The sequence below is a fragment of the Lynx canadensis genome, chromosome D1, assembly GCF_007474595.2.
Source record: "Lynx canadensis isolate LIC74 chromosome D1, mLynCan4.pri.v2, whole genome shotgun sequence".
Lineage (NCBI taxonomy): Eukaryota > Metazoa > Chordata > Mammalia > Carnivora > Felidae > Lynx > Lynx canadensis.
Window position 1 is genome coordinate 713,060 of NC_044312.2, and position 27,506 is coordinate 740,565.

Sequence of the window (27,506 nt, forward strand, 5' to 3'; positions counted from 1 at the left end):
CCGGGGCGGGCGGGCGCGCAGAGGAAGGAAGGGCCGCGAGGAGGCGGGGCCGACGCGCCGCTCGGGCGGGCGGCTCTCTCAACTTTAGTTTTGGCGTCGGCGGCGAGTTTCTGTCTCAGTCGGGCGCAGCCGCCGCCGGGGGAGAGAGAGGGGAGGAAGGAAGGAAGGAACTCCGGGAGCAGAGCGGGCAGCGGGGGAGGGGAGCCCCCGCCGCCCCTCCCGAGCGCAGCCGGCGGGGCCGCGGGGCGCGGGCGGGGGGCGCGGGGTCGCGGCCTGTCCCCCCCGGCCCCGCGAGCGCCCAGAGGGCCGCCGCCGCCGTCCCCCCCCCCTCCACCCCCACCCCGGGCGGAGCCCTCGGCCGCGTCGTCGGGCCGGCGCCGAGCATGGACCCCGGGCCGCCGCCCGCACAGCCCCCGGCCGCCCCCGGCCCCCCGGGCCCGCCGCCCGCGCAGCCCCCGCCGGGGCAGGGCCCCCCGCCCGCGCCCGGGCCGGCCGCACCCCCGGGGCCACAACCCCCCCCCGCCGGCCACCAAATCGTGCACGTCCGGGGGGACTCGGAGACCGACCTGGAGGCGCTCTTCAACGCCGTCATGAACCCCAAGACGGCCAACGTGCCGCAGACGGTGCCCATGAGGCTGCGGAAGCTGCCGGACTCCTTCTTCAAGCCGCCGGAGCCCAAGTCCCACTCGCGGCAGGTAACCGGGGATGGGGGGGCGGGGGGAACCGGGGGGGCCCCCTCCCCGAGTCCGGCGCCGAGGTTTGCCATCCCTCCGAAGTTCGCGGCGTGGCGGCGGCCTCGGGGGCCGTGCGCCCCCTCTTCCTTTCTTCTTTTCTTCCTCCCTGGGGCTCCCGGGGGGTTGGCGGGACGGGCGGGGGAGGGGGAGGAAGGAAAGGGTGGGGGGCGGCGGCGGCCAGGCCGCGGTGGGTTCGCACAATGCGCGCGCGTCCGCGCCCCGCACCTCGGTCGCTGGGACGCGGCCGGGGGGGGGGGCGGGCGGAGGGAGAGAGGAGAGGGGCCCGGGGGGGGGGTAGCCGGTCAGGACGGGAATGCGAGGGGGAGAGAGGGGGAGGGGAAGAGGAGAGGGGGACCTGGAGGGGGGCCGGCTAGGACTGGACGGGAGGGAGAGAGGAGAGCGGGCGGGAGGGGGGGGGGAGATGGGGCCGGGATGGGGGAGGGGAGAACCGAGGGGGCCGGGGGGAGGGGCGGCCAGGACGGGACGGGGGGGGGGGGCGGGAGAGAGGGGGCCGGGATGGGGGGAGGGGGAGAGCAGAGTGGGTCAGTGGTGGAGGCGGCCCGGACAGGGTACGAGGAGAGGAGAGAGGGGGCCGCGACGGGCTGGGGGGACAGGAGAGGGGCTGGCCTAGACGGGAGGGAGGGGGAGAGGAGACGGGCCCTGGAGGGGGGGAGGGGCCGGCCGGGACAGCCGCGGGGAGGGAACGGGGAGAAGAGAGCCGAGAGGGGCCAGGGCGGGCGGAGGCGGCCGAGTGCACAGGCCTGGGTGGGGGGGTCGTGAGGGGGGGCGGGGGGGGCGGTCGGGGGTAGGAGGGTCCGGGGAAGTCCGGCCTAGGAGGGGAGGGGGAAGGGGAAGAGGGTCCGGGGGAGTCCGGCGGAAGAGGGGAGAGGTGGGGTCCCGAGGGAACGGGGGTGGGGGGCGCTGGCGTCCCCGCGGTGAGCGGCCGAGGTGGCGGCGTGGAGCGCGGGCCCCTGTCCTGCGGGGCACCTCGGGCCACCCGCGTCTCCGGGGGAGTCGGATAATTGTTCTCTTGTTTTGCCCTGTTGCTCGGGGTGGGGGTTGGAGCCGGGCGCCTGGCTCTTTCTCCCGCCCGCTCCCGAGAGCGCCCGGCGGCGTCCAGGCTTTCCTGGAAGGCGCTGCGGGCTTAGCGCGGGGGCGGCCGGGCGTGGGGACCCAGGGGGGCCGTGCGGGACTCTGGAGGGGGCACGGCCCCTGGGGGGGGCCTGCGGGGCCGGGGGGCGCCTCGGCGGGCGGGGGACGGGATCTCTCTCTCTCCCTCCCCCCCCCCCCCGCCCGGGACCCCGGGCGCTCTGTGCGGAGCGGCGGTGACCAGCCGGAGGCCGGGGACACGCCGCCGGGAGAGTGTTCGCATTCCGACGGTCTGGGTCCTCCGGTTTGGTCACGTCTTTTCTTTTTTTTTTTTTGAAAAGAACTTGCTGCAGGCTAAGCTTCAGCGTAGGAACTTTGCCCAAACGTTAATTGGTTTTCCAAATACTGCGACGTAGTTGGTGCAGTAACTCGATCGGGAGGAAGGGTTCTGGCCTCCGGTCCCCCCGTTGGCGCTCTCCTGCCGCACAGCTCGGGGTTCAGGGCCCAGAGAAACTCCCTTGAGTTGCTGGCAAAGCCTCGGGTTAGGCCGGAGCGGGGAACCGCCGCTTCCTTTGTAAGAGGTCGGCCCAGGTGTGCCGTGCCCCCTCCTCCGAGCCTCGCGTGGGTAGAGGTGTGCTCCGATGCAGGTTACTTCCTGCGCTTGGAAAGCGTAACCCACGCAGGAAGATGAACTTCCCATTTTGTGGCATCTGTAGGCCACAAAGAATTGCCACGGAAAAGTTGCAAAAAAAAAAAAATCTTTTAGTAAATGACTACGAGAATTTCCGTCGGCAAGTTTATGGATTCATACTATTCGTAATCTATAGTTTTGTTTGGTTTAGATAAGTTTCTTAACCAAGTGTTGTGCATCTGCAAATTTAATTTTTATTTCTGCTAGGGATTTCCTAATTCGAGTTTATGCTGATCAAGAACTCAACAGCCCAGCTGATTTTAAGGCATAAGTGCCTCAGCTGATTGCTTCCAGTCTTTCCCATATGAATCTAGGAAATTCTTACTTTAATAACCAAACCCAAATTCTAATCAGGAATTAGCTATGCTAGATTATGAAAAGTATGAATGTGGATCGTAAACAGTGCTGTTCACAAACTATTGGATATAAGTTCATTTGTGTATATATATATGTGTATATATATATCTATAGATCTACAGATGTGTATGTGTATGTATATATACACATATATCTATAGATGTATACATGTATGCGAGAAGCTGTTTGCAAATGAGAAAACTGAGGCTTGCGGAGACTGAGATTTGATCTCTGTCACACTGGCCAGTTTGGACTGGAACTCAGATCTTTGGGGTCCGCTTGGAAAGTTTTTTCCTGCCATTCTATACTTGTAAACATGTAAGTGTGTATATTCTTACTACATTGCAGTTCAATTGTTGACATTTTTATCGTCTGGGTACAACTGCGCTGTTGTTTTCATTTCGTTAGGTGTCTGTAAGAACATTTGAAAGATTCTGAATCTCACATTCATTAAAAGTTGTGTAGTTTGTGATGGTTTTACTGATGGCCTTTGTCCATAGGGAGAAAAAAATGACAGTTGTCCTGCGTTTAGGGCTTGGCTTAGGAAAAAAACATTGCTTAAAACCCAGTTGAAAAAGAAAAGAAAAAGAACGCATAGTTGTTACTCTTTGGGTTGTGCTCTACCGGGAACATTTTCGAACTCAGAAGAGCACCCATGCTGCCTTGCTCTTTTAGAAATTTGAGAATTTAGAAATTTAGAAATTTTAGGATTTTTAAAATTCAACATATCTTAGGAATGTTCCATCCATTTTGTACTATTCTCCTCTAAAATCTGTAGAAGGTACATGTAATGTATACTAGGTGGAAATTAAGTTAGATGGACTGCTAATCAGTAAAGTGACAAATGTTTGTAAAAGTGCACATTGAAATCACATAAACCATTGAAAAATACACAACTATAAACCTACATTCCTCTGTGTTGAATTTTAAATTTTGCCTTGGTGCTTAGATACTTGGTTGCAATGAAAATCTTGTCAAGGAAATTTAAAGGGACCCCTTTAAAAACCATTTTTAAGAAATTTTCGTTTTAATCTTCCTCGTAGGCCAGTACTGATGCAGGCAGTGCCGGAGCGCTGGCTCCCCAGCACGTTCGAGCTCATTCCTCCCCAGCTTCCCTGCAACTGGGGGCCGTGTCTCCTGGGACACTGACCCCCACTGGAGTGGTCTCGGGTCCCGCGGCTACACCCGCTGCTCAGCACCTGCGACAGTCTTCTTTTGAGATACCCGACGATGTCCCTCTGCCCGCGGGCTGGGAGATGGCAAAGACCTCTTCTGGTCAGAGATACTTCTTAAAGTAAGTGGCAATGATGGCGGGAGAGTTTTCTAAGAAGAACATATTTTGGAAAACACAGTAAGGTGATACCGGGATGTAAAATGTCACTTATGTTTATTTTACTTTATATTTATGTCAGGCTTAGTTTTATATACGTGTATTTTTCAGTTGGATATGACCTAATTGCATTCTTGAGCTTGGGTAATATTTTGAAAACTCGATTGATTCTTGGTTTGGAAACTTTTAATCTTTTGTGGCAGTTTGGGTGTTCTCATTTTGTCTTTGTTCCAAACCTATTAATGAGCTTGGCTTAAAACTGAAACAATACTCTGAAAAGTTTCAAGTAGTGAGATTTACAGGCTGGCAAAGTCTAGGGAGATGGAGGGCACGACTCCGAGTTTCAAGTGCACCTCTCACTGGTGCAGTAGGACTTCGGGAGTCAGATCGCAGAGCACTTTAGATGGAGACATGACAGACCCTTTAGCTGCAGTTTGATGTGATTTATTTCTCCTCCTCCAGCCCCCCCCCCCCCAAATGTAAAGAGAAGTTCACTTTTTCCTGTTGGACACAGTCACTCCGTGGCAAACTTCATTCAAGGTAGCAGATCCTCAAAACAAAATCCTTCTCTTCTGGGAAAACAAAAACAAGGCTACTGTTTATTTTTATGAGCCCTTTTGTCATTAACAGAATGGCAATATTTCGTTAAGTCCGAAGAGGTCAAAATAGAATTTTATCCTTTTTCGCTTTGAATTTGTAGGTAAAACCTTTCTATTTTTATCTGACTTATTGGTGCATGTTATAAACTGAAATCGATGTTTTTAAAAAAGTTGTTGATCAGATTGACATAATAAAGTGAGAAACGATCCTTTAAGTTTTGATGGAGATCTGTCTTGACGACCTCCTCCTAAGGCAAATGTAACATTTATTTATTAGCTCAGATAATACAATTAGTGATACTGTTTTATTGTGTGAGTCTTAGTATTTCATGTTGTTTGTCTTTCAGGGTGGGGTTGTTGGTAATGTAAGATAGGGTTTGAGACCTGCTTATTTAGAAGAGCAGAGAAAGAAGTTAGATCTTGAGAAGTTTCTACTCTTTTTTTGGCCCCCTTTCCTGTAATATATTTCCTTTTAAAATTTGTTTTCTGGTGTCCTGGTATCCATTTCAAAGGGTCAGGTTTCAACCAGAACAATAAAGGGCCTGAGACTGGAAAGTACACACAAGTCTGGCAAACTCATCTGCATGAGCAAGATGGACGACCAAAGTAAATGATTGAAAGAGCTGCTAGCTGGGAGGGATGCATCTTGAAGGGGAAAGGAATGGAAACAAACCAAGTTGTTACAAGGAAACAGAAAAGCTATACTTTCTGAACCTCTCCCTGCTGGGTCCTGTGCTGACCTGGGGAGTTGTTTTTTGGGTTTTTTTGGGTTTTTTTTTTTTTTTTTTTTTTTTTTTAGCACTTAATAGCCTGCTTGTCTCCTGTCTTTAATTGATGCTGTAGCTAAAAGTATAAGGTTTTTTTTAAAGAGCAACATCTATGCTCATCTTAGTCTTTTGTATCTTGTAGTAATTGCTTATAGGTGACATCTGCCTACATTTTCAGTTACTTTGAGCTGAAAGAATTATTCTATACATTTATTCTTAAAAGTTTCCAATGTATTTTTCTTTGGGAAGAAATACGTCTCTTAACGATATTGATAAAGATATGATAAGGAGGGATATACACAAACACACCACACCACCCTAAATACCGCAATTGAATGGGTCTGTAGGGATGGTAAACCAGTCCAAAATAATATGGAAAGGTATGCCGTATGAAAAATGGTTGTAGGAGCGGAGAGAAGCTTACCTGGAAAAGAAAAAAAAGAGAGAAAACATGATTGTTCTTGAATGGAAAAAAAAAAAAAGAAAAATTAAAAAACAAACAAACATGACTGTTCAAGATTTTTGAGGGTCTCTCCCATGGAAGTGAACTTGGGCTTATTATATGATACGAAACATGAGCGTTTGGGACTCCATGGAATAATTTTCTCCTATCGAACCTTTCAGAAATACAGGATTTTTTCTGAGAGGTAGATCTTTCCCAGTAAAAGCAGGCAAATCATGAATTAATTGGTACTTGTCAGGAATTGTATCGAGGGCCCCTAAGCATTGGTTTGTGGAAGATAGGTCCTGTGGGCTTATAAAATTTTATATTCTTTTAAAGAGTGTCTGCTTCACACCAATATGTAATTTGAAGAAGTTATAAAAAGTTAGTTCACATCCAGTTGTTACCTCCTTTCTTGATGTCCTGGATTGGATGAGTTGCCATAATAAACAACTTACTTTGGTGTACCGTGCAGGTAAAGGGATTAATCTGTCCTGTGAGTCAAAGATGATGATAAATGAAGCTTTTGGAGCCAAGTTGCTGTTGTCCAAGTTCATTTTTATCCTAGTTTTGATGTTTTCAAGTTACAAAGTACATAATTGATTGAGATTCATACTTGGCATGAAGAAATCTGACTATGGGTGGTTCAAACATGGAAGGTGATGTAATTTGAAAACTTAGAAGTGTTGACTTTGGAAACTAATTGTTGCCTTGTGATCATAGATGAATGACTTTTTGAAGTCACTTGGCCTTTAGTCTCAAGGCAGGATCATTACTGAAGGATTGATCATTGCAGATTTGAGCCCCCCGACCCCCCACCCTCCCATAGCGCAGTGAGCTGTTCCGGAGGAGAAGAGCGATCTTCGCTCGACAAGCGCGACCAGTGCAGTAGCTGCTACTCTTACCAGCAACACGCGTTCGGGCTCTGGCGTGATTGTGAGGATGGTGGGAAAGCTCAGTCTGTGTTTTATGTAATATTTGTGCTGCTGAGGTAACGGTTTTAAAACTAATTTCTTCAACATCGTATATTGAGCTTTTATTGTACAGGAATCGTTGGTCTGTGTTACTCTGAGAATTGCTGCCTTCTTCAGCTGTCTTAGAGTTTTCCTACAGGAAATGGTTCTTCAAGTAGGTGGTCAACAACTTCCTATTTCTTTATAAGCTGCTGAATAACTTCCTGAATTAGTATTCTATAACATGTCTGGTTACTAGGAGTGTTTTTACTTCTCACATTTTATTTTCTTGAATCTGATACCGTGTAACTATTAATGGTAATAGTTACAAAAAATTTCTTGTATATAATGTACCGCGTGGAATTACGATTTTAGAAATTTGATAAAGTGATCGTAAAAGTTTGCGAATTTCATTGTTTTAATAACGTTCTAATTTTTAAAGGTCATTTTGTTTCATTTATATTACTTGTCATTTTCTGAATAATTGGACAGTGTTTTTAGTCCTTGAAGGTTCAAGGTTTCTTGTGGCTGTGATTTGATTAAAAGTTATATTACCTGGTTTTTTAAGTATGTATGTATGTATGTATGTATTTATTTATTTAGTGAGAGAGAGAGAGAGAAAACGAACATGCGAGGGGAGGGCCAGAGAGAGGTAGAGACAGAATCCCAAGCAGGCTCCACACTCAGCTCAGAGCCCGAAGTGGGCCTTGAACCAACGAACCCAAGAGATCATCACCTGAGCCGAAATCAAGAGTCTAACACTCTACGCCCTGAACCACCCAGGTGCCCCAAAAGTTATATTGAGTATCTTAATCCACAGTTTTAAGAAGGTATTTTTCCGGAGATCTTCAAACAGCCAGTATTCCAAGATTAAATGAACTTGCCTTGCAGATGTTATTGGTAACTGTAACTGGTTTGTTCCTTTTTTTCTTTTTCTTCCTTTTTTTTTTTTTTTTTTTTTAGCTACGTGTTATTTCAGGAGTGAATGTTCCACTGCCCTATTTAAAGCTACCTCAGAAATGTATCAGTTAAATGAGATGAATTAAACCCTTTCCTACTATAATTTGACGTTGCTTGCTTCCCCGATTCTCGGCACCCTCGCCCAGTAGAAGACTAAAAGCATAATATATATTGTTACCATAATAAAGCTGAGATGTTTTTCAAAGGAACAGCTTCATAAAGAATAAGGCTGTTCTGTTTTCTGGTTTCTTGATATGTTAAGTGTGACCCAATGATTTCCCATTAAAAATGAAGAGCTTGGAATATTGCCATTAAATGTCAATTGAGCTGCAAAAGCAAAACAAAAACAAAGCCCTCAAATTGCAGTCACAGAGTGTTTTCTCTGTGAGGGGAGGGCCGATGTCTGCCCATCCCTCTGTCCTGCTTCTCTGTCCTGCTCCCTGGTGGTGGAGGGGGGAGACGGGAGTGTGTCCCCACCCTCTCTGCTCAGTAGGTAGCCATCCAGGGAAGAAAGGCTGTGGGATTTACGCGGAAAAACTGGAGACCTTGTTGAGTACAGGGCAGAAGAAAAACACTTTGGAGGTAGCGGATGTGACAGTAAATAGAACATAGAGATTAGTTTATTTCCTGAGGAGAATAATGAGCAGTTTTTGTGTGAACTAAGAAAGATCATTAACAAACCAGCTGTGAAATACAGCAAACTCCCAATTGGCTGCAAGATGGTAGGCTAATTTTCTATAAAAAATAACATTCAAAAAAATACTCCTTGCCAAAAGCCTCGTATTAATTAACTTCAGGAAAAAAAGGTAGGTAGCATTTGAATAGTTGAAACTGAAGAAAAAGTGTTTTTGAAATCTTGAGATCAGTCCCCATAAGTAATGTAGAGTAATAAGTTTCACTTCATAGTTAGGAACGCAGTGTAACGTAAAATACTATCGCTAGCATAAATCTGAATTGCTTTTTACCTTAAGGTTTTTGGAGACAGGCACATTTTAAGCCTGACCTTTTAGTTGCCAAAAACTGAAGTTCAGACTTAAAGCAAAACCAAGTGAAGTCCTTTTAAAAACCAGTTTAAGATTTAAGATTATTTATACTTAATTTGCTGCCTTCAGTAATATTATAGTTTAGTCATTAATTACGGCTCGAAAGTTGAATAACGGTTGAGTGGCATTGGCTAAAGGGAGGCGAGAGGCCTGACGAGCTGTGCGGTTCGCCAGCGGTTCTTACAGAAGGGGCCCCGGGTTCTGGGGTGAACCGGAACTTCAGGCCCTGAAGGGACATCCCTGTTGTTAGGGAGAAGAATTGTGTCCTGGTCCTGCGGCACCAGGTGTCCCCGGGAGCAAGTACTGTGGTGGGGGTGGGGGGGAGCACTTCTGTCTGCGGAGGGCTTGACCCCCGCCAAGAGCAAACAAAGAAGTTTGGTTTAAATCACAATGGTCCTTTTGCTTTTTCCCTTTAATGTTTTAGACCAGAAAAAGTGGTCAGTAGTTTAATCCTCGTTTGGCTCTTAGCATGAGAAGAATCATAACCTTTCATAGCATCAGTTGATCAGATGTTTCTCTGAATAATGTGGAAACTTAACAAAATACTGCCGCTAGGGATGTCTGAAAATACCGACATTTTCAGCTTTATCCGGCCGCGGCCGGCACGTCTCCCTCTGCACGGGTGCTGTATCACTGGACTTAGCAAATTCTTCAGTGGCGTTCTGATTGGGGAGCACTGAGGGTACATTTTGTTAGAAGCTCTATTTTTCCTCTTGCAGTTGCTTGCTTAACCTACAGTGAGCATGGTTTTTGTTTGTTTTTAAGGTAAAGGCTATATGAGACCAATAAGTACATTAAGAGAGATGTGCTTTTTGGCATAGATCTTTTGGCGTGGGGTTTGGAGTAAAGATGGCTTTTTTTATTCAGGGTGCTCCCACGTGCTCCCATAGAACTGAGTGTGGACCACAGAGTTGTTTGGAATTTACCTCATCACGTGTGCTGAAGTGCCTGTAAGGGCTGGTGGACTCCTGGGGATGAGCTGAACTAAGCCCTGCCACCCAGGAGGAGGGGACGTGGGGACTCCTCTCCCTCTCCGTGCGAGCAGGAGTGTGGGGTTTTCTTTTATACTTACAAAACTGTCCTTCCTCTTCTTCCCCGTGCGTCTGATTTTGTGGATTTTTAGTAAGGTGTTTGTTTTATTATAAAAGTAATGTGGGTTCATTAGAGAGAATTGGAAAATTCAGGAAAGGGGAAAGTAGGGGCGGAAACTCCTAGATTCTACCACGGGGAGTCTCATATCTAAGTATATATTTTGATATTTAACTTTTAGTGGAGGAACATATACGTAGAATTAGAAAAGCTCTTAGTAATATAAGGTTAATAAAGAAAAAAAGGCATTTCTCGCCCACTTTTCTTTTTTTAAGTATTTATTTATTTATTTATGAGAGAGCTCAAGTGGGGGAGGGGCAGAGAGAGAGAGAGAGAGAGAAGGAGAGAGAATCCCAAGCAGGCTTCCACACTGTCAGCTCAGAGCCCAATGAGGGTCTCAAACCCACGGAACTTGAGCTGAAACCAAGAATCAGATGCTTAGACGGAGCCACCCAGGCGCCTTAGCCCACTTTTCTTTATCTCGGGCTTGCATTCTCCAGAGGCAAACACTTGGAACTCCTTAGAGATCTGTTCCCTCCTCACATATGTAAGAAAACTCCTTACTTATAAAATGTGCCCCACTGCTGTCCTTAAAATTTCTGCATCCCCTAAAATCCGTTGCTTAATCCTCACAGTCATTTGTGTAACTTTTTTCTTTTTCTTAAAAAAAAACCTTTTTTTTAAATGTTTATTTCTGAGAGAGAGAACGAGCGAGAGACAGAACATGAGAGGGACAGGGGCAGAGAGAGAGAAGAGCCACAGAATCTCAAGCAGGCCCCAGGCTGCTCTGAGCTGTCAGCGCAGAGCCCAACGAGGGGCTCAAACTCACGGACAGTGAGATTGTGGCCTGAGCCAAAGTCGGATGCTTCACCGACTGAGCCACCCAGGCGCCCCTGTGTAAGTTTTTTCGTGAGACCCTTTGCGCTGTGTATGAGTTTCTGAACACCTTTGATATTTCCTTGGAATTGTTCATTGCCTGGTCTCTTCGGTAGTGTTTTCGTTGGTGTTTTGCCCATTGGAAACACACCTGAGCGCTCTGTGCCCCTGCCCTGGCCTGGCTGCTCCATTCTGTCCTCCTGAGGTTCCCGCATTGCCCTTCATGGTTGGGTTCTCTCTTTCCCACTTCCCTTGGTTTCCTCACTCCTAGAATTGGCTCATCCTTTGGGAGTTTCCTGAGGAGAGGGGTACATGGTAGGTAACTGCATTGAGATCCTTTATGTCTGAGAAGATTTCTGTCAACATTTGGTGGGCAGTTAGGTTGTAGGTGAGGTATTTTCTCTTGGAGTTTTGAAGGCCATGCTCCATTTTAGTTTAGCTTCCTGTTTTGTTATTGAACGGTTCAACCCATTTTGCCTCCTTTGGGGATTTCAGTGGTGTGTGTGTGTTTTAGTTTTTAGTTTTTAGTTTAGAATGAGAGCTGGGGAGAGGGGCACAGGGAGAAAGAGAATCTTAAGCATGCTCCACACTCAGTGCAGAGCCCAACGCAGGGATTTTAGTATTTTTCTTTCTTTTTTTTTTTTTTTTTTTGCCGGGGGAGGGGGGGGGAATCTTGAACTTCAAGATATGCCTTGGTATGTACCTTTTTTTATTCACTGTAAATATTTCATGGCTTGGAAAGTCAGTCTCCAGTGTGAATGTGCCCCTTGAAGATGTGTGGTGAATTGTCTGAACTGCCCTCTGGTCCTGGGAAAGCTTTCTCTTATTAGTTCTTGGATAACTTCTTCCAGTCGGTTCTGTTTTCTTTTTCTGGAATTCCTGCTAATCAAAATAACTCTTTAATTGTCTTGTCTTTTCTCTGTATTTCTTCACTCATCCTTTAGTTATGTCTTCTGGAGGATTCCTTTTCACTTAGCTTTTAATTTTTTTTTTTTTTTTTTTAATTTTTTTTTTAAACGTTTATTTATTTTTGGGACAGAGAGAGACAGAGCATGAACGGGGGAGGGGCAGAGAGAGAGGGAGACACAGAATCGGAAACAGGCTCCAGGCTCTGAGCCATCAGCCCAGAGCCTGACGCGGGGCTCGAACTCACGGACCGTGAGATCGTGACCTGGCTGAAGTCGGACGCTTAACCGACTGCGCCACCCAGGCGCCCCAACTTTTAATTTTTTAATCGTTGTTTTGTCTTTTCCCAAAAAGCTCTTTATCATTCTTAATTTCCAGAGATTCTTTTGCTGCACTCATTGTTCCTTTGTTGTTTGTAATGACATGCCATTCTTAATTTCATGCGTGTAGTAATCTCTCTCTGACGATTTTATAGTGGGTGTGGTTTTTTTCTCTTCTTTTCTTTTTTTGTCTGAGTATGGTGGATGTTTCTTTTTAAGTTTTCATCTGCTTTTATTTCTTAAGTGGGCTTCACTGTAGAGGGAGAGAGCTGGGGCCACCTGGGCCTGCCTGTCAGTATCTAGTTAGGTTCTCCTGTGGTGGCTGGTTTCTCCAGATAGACATCTGCCAGTCCCTCCCCAGCAGACAGTTGATGGTGGTGCGTGTGAATGCCCACCACCAGCATTTGAGGACAGAACAGTTTGGGGCCTGCGGGGTTTTCTCCCTTCTTGGTTGTGCTTTGCGAGTGTCTGAATCCAGAGCCTCTGGGTCCCTCTCTCTGTAACATAAATTTTCCATCTCCTGCTTGGGCCAGGGAGGGGAGCGTGCAGTAGTTTTTTTTTTTAAGTTTTATGTTGGGGCGCCTGGGTGGCTCATTCGGTTGAGTGTCAGACTCTGGATTTCGGCTCAGGTCATGATCTCGCGGTTCGTGGGATCGAGCCCCGTGTCAGGCTCTGTGCTGACAGCGTGGAGCATGCTTGGAATTCTCTCTCTGTCTCTCTGCCCCTCCGCTGCTCATGCTTGCACACCCACTCTCTCTCAAATAAAAAACAATAGTGAAAAAATAAAAAGTTGTATGCAAAATGAAGTTTTGTGAATCCAATGTGTAATTATTAGGTCGACTCTGTAAAGGTGCCACGTTTCTAAGCCCAGAACGATGATGACTGACAGTTTCGTATGATTTGACCTCAATATCCCGGATCACTTTTTAATGAATACTTAATTACATGCTTTTACTAGGCATGTGATCAATTGCCTTTGTCTCGTTTAATGATGGTTTTGCTAGTTTACATCCTAATGTGTTAGATTTTCCTAAAGGTGGGACTGTATACTTGGACAGCAGAGTTGGCGTTGCGCATTGTGTGAATTTTGTTCAGAGGCTTGGATTCTGAAATAATGTGTGGGGCAGAAGCACTGGAGGCCTGATTTCCTATTCCTGTATGTGACAGTGGGGCCACGCCTGGTTTGCATTGGTGTAGACAGTGGTAGGATAATGGGAATATTTGTGCGTATCTAGATTGATTAGATGTTCTTGGTGTACTTATGTAGGTTAGCCTCAGACGTACATGACTTGGCTTTGAGTTAGTTTGGGTGTTAGCTTTGCCTAAGTGCTCATTCTTCAGTAGACCATTGTATATGTCCTAAAACAACATAGAATATTTTCTACTTGTGATATAACCATGGGAGTGTAAGTAGTTATAATTTCATGAAAACTGGGTTTATTTTTATTTTTTTAATGTTTGTGAGAGAGAGAGAGCGAGCGTGTGCGTGCACACGCTTGAGCGGGGGAGGGGCAGAGTGAGAGAGGGACACAGAATCTGCAGCAGGCTCCCAGCTCTGAGCTGTCAGCACAGAGCCAGGTGCGGGGCTCGAACTCACAAGCCGTGAGATCGTGACCTGAGATGAAGTTAGGCGCTCAACCCACTTAGCCACCCAGGCGCCCCAACGGGATTTAATTTTGAATGGATTCACCCACAGTAGTGTCTGAGGCGTTGATGGAATTTGAACAGCCTCTGCCTTGATTGCGTATAGAAGTCCTTAGTGGAAAAAGAGGAAGCAAACTTTTTTAAAAAACTGCATAAAATTTTTTTTTTTTTTTTTTCAACGTTTTTTTTTTTTTTTTTTTTTAATTTATTTTTGGGACAGAGAGAGACAGAGCATGAACGGGGGAGGGGCAGAGAGAGAGGGAGACACAGAATCGGAAACAGGCTCCAGGCTCCGAGCCATCAGCCCAGAGCCTGATGCGGGGCTCGAACTCACGGACCGCGAGATCGTGACCTGGCTGAAGTCGGACGCTTAACCGACTGCGCCACCCAGGCACCCCTCTTTTTTTTTTTTTTAATGTTTATTTTGAGAGAGCACATGGCGTCCAAGTGGGAAGGGGCAGAGAGAGAGGGAGAGACAGAAGCTGAAGCAGCTCTGCGCTGTCAGCACAAAGCCCACTGTGGGGCTTAAACCCACAAACCGTGAGGTCATTACCTGAGCGGAAGTCGGACGCTCAACTGACTGTGCCACCCAGGTGTCCCTTTTTAAATTTCATTTATTTTTAATAAAACCACGTAAAATCATAAATGACCAATGCAAAACCAGACCAGAGCCCTCTAGCTATCAGAGAAGAGGGTTATAATGATACCAAAAAAATGGGCAGTTCTGGGTAGTAAAAGGTCTTAAAATGAATGGTACAGAAGAATGGAACAGAATCATTACATGTTAGTTAAATACGTAGACTGAGGAAGTACATTAAGCCATACGCTAAGGTGGGAAATGAGCTAAATGAGATTTCTGAGACCTGCGTGGAACTAATCCTTAGCATTGGTGGGGGTCACAGTTAAAATTTACTGAACTCTCTTGCATAACTTTCTTTTCCCCAATTAAAAAAAAAAACAAAACAAAAAAACAAACCTCTGGGGAAGAGTTGGCCAAAATGCAGATGTTTCTGTTTTTCCTCTACACATGTTCAGACTGATACAGGTTCTGTTTCCGAAATCGTGTAGTTTGGATGGGCTCCAGATGATGTAACAGGATCACTTTTAACCCCTCCCAGCTAGAGGGTGTGCAGACTTTCCTGTTAGGACTGGTACAGATCTCTTCTTATTGGGGACAGAATAAACACGGTTACTAGACGGTAATGTGGAAAATTAACAGTACTGTCTTCTGTGTACGAAGACAGAGCCCCGCTCTTGCGTACCTGTCTATGAAGTTTCCAGTTAGTGTGCATCACGCCGTGGGTAGGAATTTGCACAGCGTCATCTCTCAGTAGTCTGATTACCTCCACTTCTTTTCCCAGAACAGACCCGCTTGGTTCTGGATGGTGTGTGTTGGGGCGCGTGCGTTCACATAGTTAATAGTTTCTTTCTCCTGCTCTTGTCTTTGAATTCAATTTATGCGCTCAGAGGTCTCTTGATTCCATAAACACCCGCCGAGTGGTTTTATGTAGCAGGCGTCGTTTTTGAGGGTTCGCTGGGTCCCACTCTGGGGTTGGGACAGGGTGGGTCTCAAGTCTCCCCTTTCTTGAAAGGGATCCTGTTTGCCCTTTCGCTGCTAACTCTCTCACTGGAGAAACCGCTGAGGCTACCTGCTCGGAGGCTCACTGAGGGTAGACCTTGCCTCTTTGGTCAGCGCTGTGCATATAGCTCTTGATGTGTTTGCTGACAGATGGCCTCACTTCGACTGCTCATGGATCGCAGAGTCTGCTGCTCCGTAGCTTCATTAGTGTCTGTGGTCCCTGCATAATTACAGTGGCTTTTCAACTGCATCTTAAGAAGATGGCAGAGCATTTAGTTTCTATATTCTGAAGTTAATTTTGTAAGTTTGAGGCTCTTCTTAAACTCAAATAACTAGGACTCCTAAAAAAATTCTGCATGTTTTCTGGATATGAATGAATAATGGTTGTACTTCAGGTTATTCCAAGTTTGTTCCATGGACAATGAATATTTGACTGGTTTAGAATTCAATGATGAAGAAATAAAATTCCGTTATTGGAAAAGTGATCCCAGTGGGAAGACTGCTCTGGGGGGTCCAGGGGAGAGGTAATAATAGGCAGTGAGGCCCTGAAGAGGCATACTCATGTTGTGCTCAACGCAGTTAGCGTTTTCAACTCCGTGCGTAGGCGTGCGGAGTCCACACTGAGCTGCAGACAGGTTTTCTGGGAGCAGCCAAAAAGTTTGCCCTTCTCTTGAATGACCTTTGCATCTTTAAGAGACTCCCTCCTGGGGCGCCTGGGGGGCTCAGTTCAGTATCGGACTTCAGCTCAGTTCATGATCTCACACATCAGGATCGTGGGTTTGAGCCCTGTGTTGGGCTCTGTGCTGACAGCTCAGAGCTTGGAGCCTGCTTCTGATCTTTGTCTCTCTCTCTCTCTCTCTCTCTGCCCCACCCCTGCGCGCGCACGCGCTCTCTTTCTCTCTCTCTCTCTCTCTCTCTCTCTCTCTCTCTCTCTCTCTCTCACACACACACACACACACACACACACACACTCTCGCTCTCTCTCAAAACTAAGTAAACATTAAAAAAAAAAAAAGACTCCCCCCCTCTTCATCAAAATGAACCTATTGATGGTGGTCAAATCTGTACTCTGACTTTGGGCATTAAAAAAAAAACCCAGTTCCACTATCATAACACTTGAAAAACCATTAAATGGTTTCGTTCTAGGGGTGCCTGGGTGGCTTAGTTGGTTTAAGGGTCTGACTTCAGCTCAGGTTATGATCTCACACACCAGGATCGTGGGTTCAAACCCCATGTCTGGCTCTGTGCTCACAGCTCAGAGCCTGAAGCCCGCTTCCGATTCTCTGTCTCCTCTGCCCCTCACCTGCTCACGCTGTTTGTGTGTGTGTCTCTCTCTCTCTCTCTCCCCTTCCAATAAATAAACATTAAAAAGATAATTTAAAAAAAAGGTTTGGTTTTATTCACTGCTTGAAAAAAAAATGCTTTAAAAGTGAGGATTGCCCATTACGTGAATGTTTTCTAGTACAATTCTATTCTGTATGCATTTTGAAAGTTTATTTTGATGTTGCACGGTATCTTAAGATTTGTTTTTTTTGACACTGAGAAAATGCTAGTTGAAAGGGTTTTTCATTTTTCTCATACTGTTTAAATTTAGCTTCCTGTTCATTTGTTTACCAAGTAAACTTTATTAGCATCATGCAAAGTGAATACAAACCCTTTTTCGTACATTATTTTATATGCTGCACAAATAGAACTAATAGTAAAATATGGTGTAAGAAGTTACAATTTTTTACTTTTAATTTTTTAAAATTTAAGTAATCTTTATACCCCATGTGGGGCTCGAATTTAGACCCTGAGATGAAGAGTTGCATGCTCTTCCGACTGAGCCAGCCAGGCGCCCCCAATTTTTTTACTTCATAAAGTTGCATAGGGAAGCTGCTGATAAATGAAACATGTTCTTTCAGAAATTTAAAGAATTAAAAAAATTTTTTTTAATTTTATTTATTTTGAGAGAGTGGGGTCAGGGGCAGAGAGAGAGAGAGAGCTAGAGAATCCCAAGGGCTCCACGCTGTCAGCACAGAGCCCAGCCTGGGGCTCGAACTCATGAAACCATGAGAGCACCGCCTGAGCTAGAACTAAGATTTGGCTGCTTACCCAAGGCCACCCAGGTGCCCCAAGAATTTTTTTAAATTAAACTTTAGAATTCATTTTAGACAAGCAGAATCAGATGGTTGCATCTCTTTTATGTTACCAAATCCAAATAAACATTTGAGTACTTGTTTACCAATCAACTTTATTAAAATAAATGACAAAATCTAATATTCTGCCTATCATCATTTTAAGTTAGTGTGGAAACTAAGTTTTGTTTTTTAAAACACTCTAGCGTTTTATTTATTTTTTTAAATGTTTATGTATTTTGAGAGAGGGGGCGAGAAAGCACGCACGAGTGGGGGAGGGGCAGAGAGAATCCCAGACAGGCCTCCCCCCACCCCGCTGTCAGCGCAGAACCAGACGCGCAGAGCCGGACGCGGGGCTTGAAACCACCAACCCGGGAGATCAGTGGGCGCTCAGGGGGCTGCCCTGCCCGATGTTCACGTTGTTAATGGCAGTTCTGCTGGAGCGCAGTGCTCTGAGTTCCACCCGGACACCGCGCTCGCCGCGCTTTGGGAGGAAGGAGCTGAAACGGGGGCCCGCGGCGCAGCTCCCCCAGTCGGCCACGCAGACGCCGCCGCCGGCGTGCAAGCGGGATAAGTCATCCAGGGTTTCCCGCGGTCGTGGTGGCTTGAAGTCCAGGAGCAAGGGGCCAGCACGGTGGTCTTCCTGCTGAGGTGTGTGCACTAGGGTCGAGGGCCGTCGCCGGGCTCGCGTGCCCTCCTGGCGCCCAGAGCTCTCCTTCCAGGGGAGTGGGAACCCGCAAGGCGAAGGTGTCCGCTCCCATAGTGTTGCCAGGTTGCGTGCTGTCGCCTAAGCTCTGAACAAGGTCAGCCCAGACTGGGGGTGTGGGGAGGAGACTGCTACTTGGGAGGCGCCTTGGGCTATTGCCGCCGGCGCTTCTTGTCTACCACCCTTGATCGGACGTTTTAAAAAATAATCTTCAGGATGGGTGAATTATCATCTGAGGCCAAAAAAACCCCAACCAACCAACCAACCAGCCAACAAAACCACAGCTGAGGGTGGAACATAATTTCACGGGAAAAGTTTATACTGTTAAATAAAATGTCATGTTTTGTGAATAATACGAGGTGATAGGTGTTTCCTTTTGGGATACCATCAGATCAGCCATTATTTTGAAACCATCCAGTGGGTTAGAACATGGGCTTTTTGGTTCCACTTGAGGGTTTGTGTTCAAGACCATGGATTCCAATTAAAGCGTAATACTCCTCATCCTCTAAAACTTGCCTCTTGTATTTTATCAAAAAGCCGTCTCATTCGGAGTTACTGAGCTTTAGATGAACTTCGGCGTGAACCCACATGGAGAACGGCCGCAGATGAAGCGGAGCCTGGATTTCCTCGCACTGCCTTGTGTTTGGCTTAATTACAGTGTTGCTTCCTTTCCCTACCCGAATGCAGTCTCCATTGTTAGAGCCCATGCTTCTGACTTTAGTAATTGGCTGTTGGTTGAGTTTTGTTGGTTGAATTTACCGACTGGTGAGTTGTCTGAACTATCAAGTTAAAACATGGGTATGTGTGTAAAAATGCATAAACAAGGCAGCGAGGGAGGCGAGTCCTCACAGCCACGTCAGAACGTTGATGATGTTCTATGACCACGGTGTATTGTGTAGGCTCCAGGTAGCATATGAACGAACACTCGGGGGGCACTGCCTCACTGGGAGTTCACGAAAACGTTCTCAAACAATTTAACTTGAGAACCTAGTCTGTATGTCTTTCTTGAAAGGCCTATAAACAGAGCTGCTCTTCTTCCTCTTCATGAAATTGAGTAGTTATAAAAATGGGTTTAATCCATTGTAATCTATGTTATCTAAAAGTTGAATTGAAACAGTGAATCAGATCTTAGCCCTGTGATTCATACTCCCAAAATGAGTAATGTGGTTAGCAGGATATCCCTAGTTGTTCTCTGGACTTGGAAAAAAAAGGAAAAAGGTCCATGGTGATCCCTCCATTTTTGGTAGTGGAGTTGTATTAGGTCTGTGATGAGGCTTACAAGAAAAAAGAGCAGCTATTTCTGGAGCATTTCCTCAGGCCTGCAATTTGAAGCCATCATGGCAGAGTCGCTGAGTGAGTTGGTGATGACAGGCCAGCGCTCACTGCAGCCCCCGCCCTGCACGCAGCGAGCGTTCAGGACTGCCGTCCGTGCAAACCCAAGACCGGATGCACGATAGAAGCTGGTTTCGGGGTTTTCAGGAAACTGTTCAGCATCCAAGAATACGGTGACTCCCCCCAGTCCCCGCCCCCTTGTAGTTGCGCACAATCAGGTCAGTCTTAGAGGCAGGACTCCAGACCTGTTGCTCAGGCTCCAGGGAGCAGATGCTGGCAGCTGTCTGTCAAAGGAACTGCGGTTCAGTGTGTACGACCCTGACACCTGTAGTCTGTGTTTGAGAGGAGTTCCTTTTGGGGATTTACATCAATTCATGGCTTACCTGTGAAAACCTCTTTTGTTTCTCTAGAGTGTTGGGGGTTTTTTTAATGGTGATAGAAAGTAAAATGGACTCATTTGTGTTTTTTGGTCATCTGTGTGAAACTGAGTTAATTGAATGTTGGAAATTATATTTGATTAGATAACAGCAGTAATGAAGTGAGGACGAGTGAACTTCATTCTGCTCGGGATAAAATTAATAGCGGTTTTATCGTCAGGGCATTTCTAATTTGTGATTCTTACATCCTTTCTGCTCTTTGGTGTCAAACTTTTAAAACTTAGTAGGTTTTCTGTATTACAGCGCGATGTCTTAAAAAAATTAGGCATTGTTCCACAATATTCTCCACCTTATAAAAAAACATTTTCCCACTGTTCTGGATTCAGTTTCAGGAAAATTTTAAATCATGGAGAAAAATGGATTTTAGTCCTATCTGTAATTTTATTTTATTTATTTTTGCAATACCTGTCATTTTAATTTCAAGAAAGCATCATCTGATAAAATCAGAATTATTGTTACAAGAATTGAAATCTGCTTTGAATTCAAATTCTTTGAAAGTGTTGACATTTGGAGCTATAATAATGTGGGATATTTGAGATGGTTTTCTGTCATGGACATAATAAGAGATAAGTGTTTCCTAACTTAGGGTCTCTGTCAGTCTCCCCTTCCCCCAACCCTTTATGCAAAACAGCCCATGACTGTCGACAGCACAGACTAAAAGGAAAAAGAACAGTGTTGTGGCAGGATGTCCCCCACATTATTAGGCCTGTTAAAAATGGCTCCCTAATCCCTGAATAATCCTTTTGAGTTTCACAGTTAGATTGTGTGAAGCAGTGAGCTTCAGAGCTGTGGCAGTTAGAATTCAGAGAAATATCTTAGTTTTCAGCCTAAACTGAGATTTTAGACATTTCTGTCTTTCGCTCAACAGTGACTTTTGGGAACTGCTTTTTGGATTTCGTCACCTGTGCACCTCTCTTTTCAGAATCTATTTAGATGAAATACAAATTCTCCTAGAGTGTCTTCCAGATTTTTCCTGGCCCCAAGTATGAAGTGGAGTCCCCTCTTCGGCCTCCTGTGGGCCTTGTGCTCAGGGAGTGGGGTGTCACTTACAGCCTCACCGGGTCCCCCGCTGAGCGGGCACATCGCCAGCACACACAAACTGCTCACCACCCAGTGTTGGGAATTGCTTGTAACTGTTTTTCCTAGTCGTTTCAGAAATACTGACTCCGTTTCCTCTGTTTGGCTGCCTTCTGGAGGCTCCAGCTCTGGTAACAAAAGAATCTCGAGCCCCGTGGTCTCTCCTCCGTGAGCAGGCAGGCGTGTGGGAGCAATTAGAGAAGGCGTGAGCCAGTATCTCCTTGACCCTCAGCGCAAGCGCCCCGACTAGGCCATGCCAGGGACCCAGGAAAAGAAGAGGTTGCCGTGTTGGGGGTTTGTGGGGCAGCGTGGTCTTTGGTTGTTTGCAAGGACGGCAGGTTTTTATTCTGTACTAAGTCCCGAATCCTTTTGTTGACTTCGCTCTATTTGTGAATGGTTTGGTAACTTTACAGTGTGTGATTTTAGTAAAATCCTGCTTCTGGTTTAACAGCCTTTCCCTCTTACTTCAGTTCCCTGATTGCCTGCCACTCTGCATCCCCCCCCCCCCCCCCCCCCCCCCCCGCAATATTGCCAGGCAAAGGCCTGTCATTTCAGCTCTCTGTCTCAGACACCCGGAGGGCCCGGTAATGGGCCAGTGGCCGCTTGAGTCACCCACTTCCGGAACCTTGGTTTCCTCCTCGGTACAAGTAGTGGATTGGAATGTGTGATTTGTAAGAAGTTGCCCAGCTTTCACATTCTGTGAAGATAAATGAGAAAATTCATGTGAATTCTCAGGTCTTTATATAAATATCAAGTTAAGTATTTTCCGACGTGATGTAGTTACAGTGATTTTCCATTTAGCATAAAGTGTACTAAGTTTACTATATTAATCACCACCACTAAGCAAAACACTTAGTAATGTGGGAAACAAGAGGGATATACTTAGAGGAGGGATTTTTCTTATTGTGACTTAACGGGAGGAAAATGGAAAGTAAAAAAGCTTAAACACTGACATGAAGGGATTTAAGTAGAAGTTAAGGTGGAAAATTGATATTTGCAGATGAAGGAGTTGGACACAAGAAGGCTGACTTTTCTAGATAAAGAATCAGTGATTAGTTTTGGGGTATGGTTTTGGTAAGAATGCAAACTGATTTTGAGAAATCCTGGTTCTCTTTGAGGAAGTACTAACATTTCACTACTTGTGTATTATCTGTTGAACTGTAAAAAAGATACTAGAGAAGGATTTGGAGATTTAAGCTTCCAGCTCTTTTTCATGTGTGTCTTCTAGCACAAACTGGGAGAGTTCTGTCATTATTCCTTAGAGCTAGAAAAGGGCTTTGTAGAGCTTTCTGAGGGAAGTGCTTTTAATTGTTGTCAGAGCCACAGCATAGCAGTATCAGACATTTTTCCATGTCTTTGGGGATCTCTTCTTCACAGTCCGTTTTAATTTAGGACTGTTTTGATTGTCAAGCGTAACTTAGTTTTTTTTTGTTTTTTTTTGTTTTTATGCCCATTGTAGGCAGGAATACAGACTGCTGGTGTTATTTAGGGGCTTTGTCCATTCCAGGGTGTGGAAGAATGTTAATAGTTTGTGAGTTGGATACTGATTTGTATTAAGTTTGAATTTGAAAGAAAAACATTCAGAGAATTGTCTTTTTGAGTGTATGAAGTTTGGTTTATGTACTACCTTTGATATTGCTGCTCTTACTGCTTTAAAGTTACAGTAGTCCTTTCTTGAATACTTGCTGTGTGAATATTCAACAAGAACTCTTTTAATCTTCTGTGTAGTCTTGCAGGTGTAGGTATTACCGGTTTTAGGGAAGGGAGGTCTTCCTCGAAGAGGTGAGGAAACACAGATTCACCCATCCCGGCCTGTCATTCCATTGCATGAACTATTTCTGTTAAATCTATGTCTCTCTCTTTACGATCATAAAGTTTTTTTGTTTTTGTCCTACAAGTTTTTTTGTAGACTGGGTTAAATCTACACTGTATTTCCCATACAGTCTCATTCAATATTGAGTACTCGTTTGGGGACTAATAAACAACTTGTTGAACAAATATATATATGTATATATATTTCCCTAGAAAAGGAGATGTTTAATCTGTTTTTTTTTTTTTTAATGTTTACTTATTTTTGAGAGAGAGCGCTAGTGGGGGAAGGGCAGAGAGCCAGGGAGACACAGAATCTGAAGCAGGCTCCAGGCTCTAAGCTGTCAGCCCAGAGCCCGATGCAGGGCTTGAACCCACGGACCATGAATGAGTTCATGACCTGAGCCGCAGTCAGATGCTTAACCGACTGAGCCACCCAGGCGCCCATGTTTAATCTGCCCTTTAAGTACACACCAGCATGCTTCGGTTTCTTTACCGTGTTCCTTAAAAGAAATGACACCAGTAAGGATGAATTATTAGTATACAACAGCTTCCTGAGTGATTCTGATGTGTACATCTACTTATCAAATAGTTGTTAAATGAATTGAAAAAATTATTTATTTATTTTAGAGAGAGAATGAGAGCATGTGAGTTGGGGAGGCGTAGAGGCAGAGAGAAAGAGAGAGGGAATCCCAATCCCAAGCAGGCTCTGTGCTCAGCACCGAGCTGGACATGGGGCTCCATCCCACGACCCTGGGATCTTGACCTGAGCTGAAACCAAGAGTTAGATGCTCAACCCACTGAGCCACCAGGTGCCCCTGAAAAGAGTATTTAGGTTTAGCGTGTACTTACATATTCTTTCATGTTATTAAACACAGACGTCACACTGTGAAATGGGTGAGTTTTCATTTTATGCACGTGGAAGTTAGCCCTTCCTCCTCTCTTGCCACTACCTCTGCTGCTGATTTACACGTTCCTTTTATTGTTTCATGTGTATTTGTGATAGCGTATGTGAGAGTGCTGCATAAATTGTGGAGGGGCGTGTAAGTTCTCTTTTATTCCCTGCTTTGTTGATCGCTAAGAGCAGGTCACATAGGAGGCGTTGGGGGAGGAGGTTGCATAGACCTCTTGCTTTATCTGAAGATCAGTGTTTTTGTCAAACAAGTTGCTCGTCAGTGCTTATACGTCGGATTAGAGTTTGATAAGGATTTCATTTAGGCTTGTGTTGCTCTGCTCTTACAAAATAACTGAAAACAGTAGCAAATTCAAATTACACTATTTATGATGACTTCCCCAGTGGATCTGTCCTCGTTGGGATGTCCTGTTTCTGGGAATGTTAAGCAGCAGGAATGGTTAAGATAGAGTGACCTTCTTCGTAAAGATGAGCACACGACTAAGCACGTGGGTAGGTTGGCAGGCACGTGGCGGAGGGCACCCCAGCACTGGTGGTCCCTGTTCCCATTGAGAGACTGCGTGGCCTCCTGGGCACCTTCTGGCTCCAGATGTGTGATCAAGAGTGGTAACTAACGCTGTTTGAACGCTGAAAGCAATGATACCAGACGAGTCAATTTAAAATAAAAACTGAAAATTCATGGCATTATAAAAGTTTTTCACACCCACACACAGATGATTTTTTTTTTTTCCCCAGCTCTGCCCGAAATTAGTTCAAGTTCTATAGTTTTGTCATGATCTCAGGGTTGATTTGTTTCCATGGCAGGGCAATATTTTATTATATAATTTTAAGCACAGAAAGAACGCTTTTAGTTAGGGAATTTACCTATTGACATTTTAGGAACTCTGGTATTCTTTATGTTAAGACACCTGTTGTGTGAATTTGAAATGAGGTGTACTGATTTTACTAGGATGCCTATTTTTAAAATACAGAATAAGCTTCTGCTTTCAGGAATTCAGCCTAGTGTTTCACATGAGAGCGTGTGTATTGCAACATGATTTCATCTATTTTTGTAAAGAGCTGTTAATCACTTGGTGCCGCCCGGTCTGAGTTGTGTGCTGTGGATGGTCTCCATGAAGTCTCTTGATACAGCCTCTAGATTCTGCAGAAGTTTTTCCTATATTTTTAGGCCACTATGCTAGCGTGAAGCTGAATTATTTCATAGAAATATTTAGACACCAGAAGCTTACTTTCAATAAAATCTTTATTGCACGTGTTGCTCTACTCTTTGTCTCTACCTTTGGCTGAAAACTGCTCACTCTCTTTCTCTTTCTCTTTGTCTCTCTGATTTTTTTTAAGCACACGGGCTTTTATTTAAAAAAGGAATTAGTATGTCCATTCTGCTTCCATTGTATTTTGATGTTTGAAGTTTTGCCGGATATTTGTTTTTGATGGGACTGTCATCTAATGCCTCTTGAATTATTCTGCAGGAGGGCCGGCACGGGGTGTGAACTGGAGTTCTTATGTGAAATGTGAGGCTGCGGCCTCTTGATCCAGGAGTGTTGCCAGCGGATCCGACGCCTGCTGTTTCCTAAGAGTAGAAGTACTCTGCCTAACGGTTGGAGCTCGAATCTGTGCTTATGACGTCCTCCAAGAATTGGTCAGATTCTCAGATACACTGGCTGGTTTTGTCTGTCTTTCGAGTGGACTAGCAACTGTGCCTTTGTAGGAGGAGGGACAGAATGTGCAGGGTTCTTCAGAGAGCTCGGGAAGAGTTCCAGAGGACCAGGGGAGCCCGTTCCTGAGACCCCTGTCCTCACCCCATAGAAGGCACCTTCAGGTGCGGCAAGAAGTGTCTGTACTTACGTGAACTGTAACCGCTTGAAAAGAAACGTGTCATATGTGTATACCATGTTAAGTCTTTCCGGGCTTGGGAACGTAAGCGTCAGAAACCGTAGTATTGAACTGAGAAAACAGTACAGAAAGGTTACTGGAAAGCATCGAGAAGTGGGTTTGTCTGTGAGGCGTGAAAACCTGGCCGAAAACTCGAACCTGTTAGTTTGAAGTGTTGACAGTGAAGACAGCCTCCTAGGTCTGCATCTGATGGACAAGATGAGTCATACCTCAGAAATTCAGGATTCTCCTTCTCTGCCCCAGGCTGCCTTCTCTGTTTTTCTGCGTTTTCTACCGGTTTGCTTATTCATTTTGTTCCTTACGCTTTTTAAAATTGGCAGTGTTTGCATGCCCGAATATTTTGGAGTCTTTCAGGACAAAACTGGTTACAAAATCAGTGGTCCACTGGAGAGATCTAGAAGAGACGCTCCCCTAGGTAGTTAAGACAGGTCACTTAATAGAAATGTGGTTAGGTTGGCTTAGCCCAGTCAGTTACATCAAGGAACTAGTTTGCTTAGTTAAATCGGTTTAAGACGCATGTAAGTGATGTTCTTGTACATGTCTGTGCCACCGCTTGCCTAGAGATTGGGGCCTGCGGCCTGGCCCAGTCTCCTTTCTGGCCTCACTGCCCCCAGCGTGCACCACCAGAGAGCGTGCGTGTGCATTTGTGTGTTGGCGTGGCACGATCCCTCTGCTGCCATCGGCGGTCTCCTCAGCCACTTCCTGTTGTAAGGCTCGGATGCGGCACTGATTTTTTCCATAGCTTTTACTGACCGTGTTGGAACCTCCTTTCTCAAATTCTGGAGCATTAACTGCATTCATTTTTATCTCTATAGCATTTCTTCGATTCTCACGTAGTTTTCACATGTGAGCCTCTGAAATGAGGGTACTTCTTACAGTTTACGAACTGCTAGGTTGGGTGAAATAAGGTCCCCGTGTTCTGGGACCTACTGCAGACAGGTGAGGTTCCACGGTGCAGCTCCAGGCTCGAGCTGTCGGCACAGAACCCAACGTGGGGCTCGAGCTCACATCATGACATCATGACATCATGACATCATGGCCTCACCTGAAGTCAGATAGTTAACGGACTGAGCCACCCAGGTGCCCCTACCTTTTGAAATTATTAAACCCACTTGCTGAAATGAATCTAGTGCTCAAGGACATGAGCTACACCCTCTGTACTAAAGGAAGACAGCAGCGCCCCTGTTCACAAATGAGGGACTCCAGACCGAGTGACCGGGGCCCTGGTGGACAGGAAGCCAGGCAGAGTCCAGGGCGGTGCTGGGTCTCTGCCCCTGGGAAGGACCTTCAAGGAGGCAGGTCCCTTGTGGTGCTATTGTATTCTCAGTTTTAGGCTTTTGGGGAGGTCTTTTTTCCTCACCATCCTTTTATTCTACCAGAGAATTACTCTAGAAATCATTCAGTGGCTGTTAAAAATTGTATTACCTTGTGTTTATATTTAACGTTAGTTTCTCTGCCTGTCACAGCATGGGCTTTAAAAACCTGATCTTTTAAGTGAAAGAAAGGAGAATAATAGTCATGAAAAAAGAGAAGGAAACCATTAACTGTTTAGGGTTTAGAAGTTACTTTGAATATCGTGTGGAATTGGGGTAAAATAAAGCTTTAGAAAAGTTTAAAAAGCTTTGAAAGCATCCTTGTGAGTTTTCCAAGTGTTTCTTTAGAATAAATAATACAGGGGCGCCTGGGTGGCTCAGTCGGTTGAGCGTCCAACTTCGGCTCAGGTCGTGATCTCACAGTCCGTGAGTTCGAGCCCCACGTCGGGCTCTGTGCTGACAGCTCAGAGCCTGGAGCCTGATTCAGATTCTGTGTCTCCCTCTCTCTCTGAACCTCCCCCATTCGTGCT

The 27,506-nt window shown here is 45.7% G+C and overlaps 1 protein-coding gene across 3 annotated transcripts in view; it reads left to right on the forward strand.

The window, feature by feature from the left end:
* Positions 1–383: 383 nt before the first annotated feature.
* YAP1 (Yes1 associated transcriptional regulator) overlaps positions 384–27,506 on the forward strand; it is a 114,146-nt gene continuing 87,023 nt past the window's right edge. For all 3 annotated transcript variants that reach the window (XM_030331842.1, XM_030331841.1, XM_030331843.1), the window contains exons 1-2: positions 384–695; positions 3,915–4,165. In XM_030331842.1, the coding sequence (XP_030187702.1) occupies positions 384–695; positions 3,915–4,165 (563 nt within the window). The remainder of the gene's footprint in view (positions 696–3,914; positions 4,166–27,506) is intronic.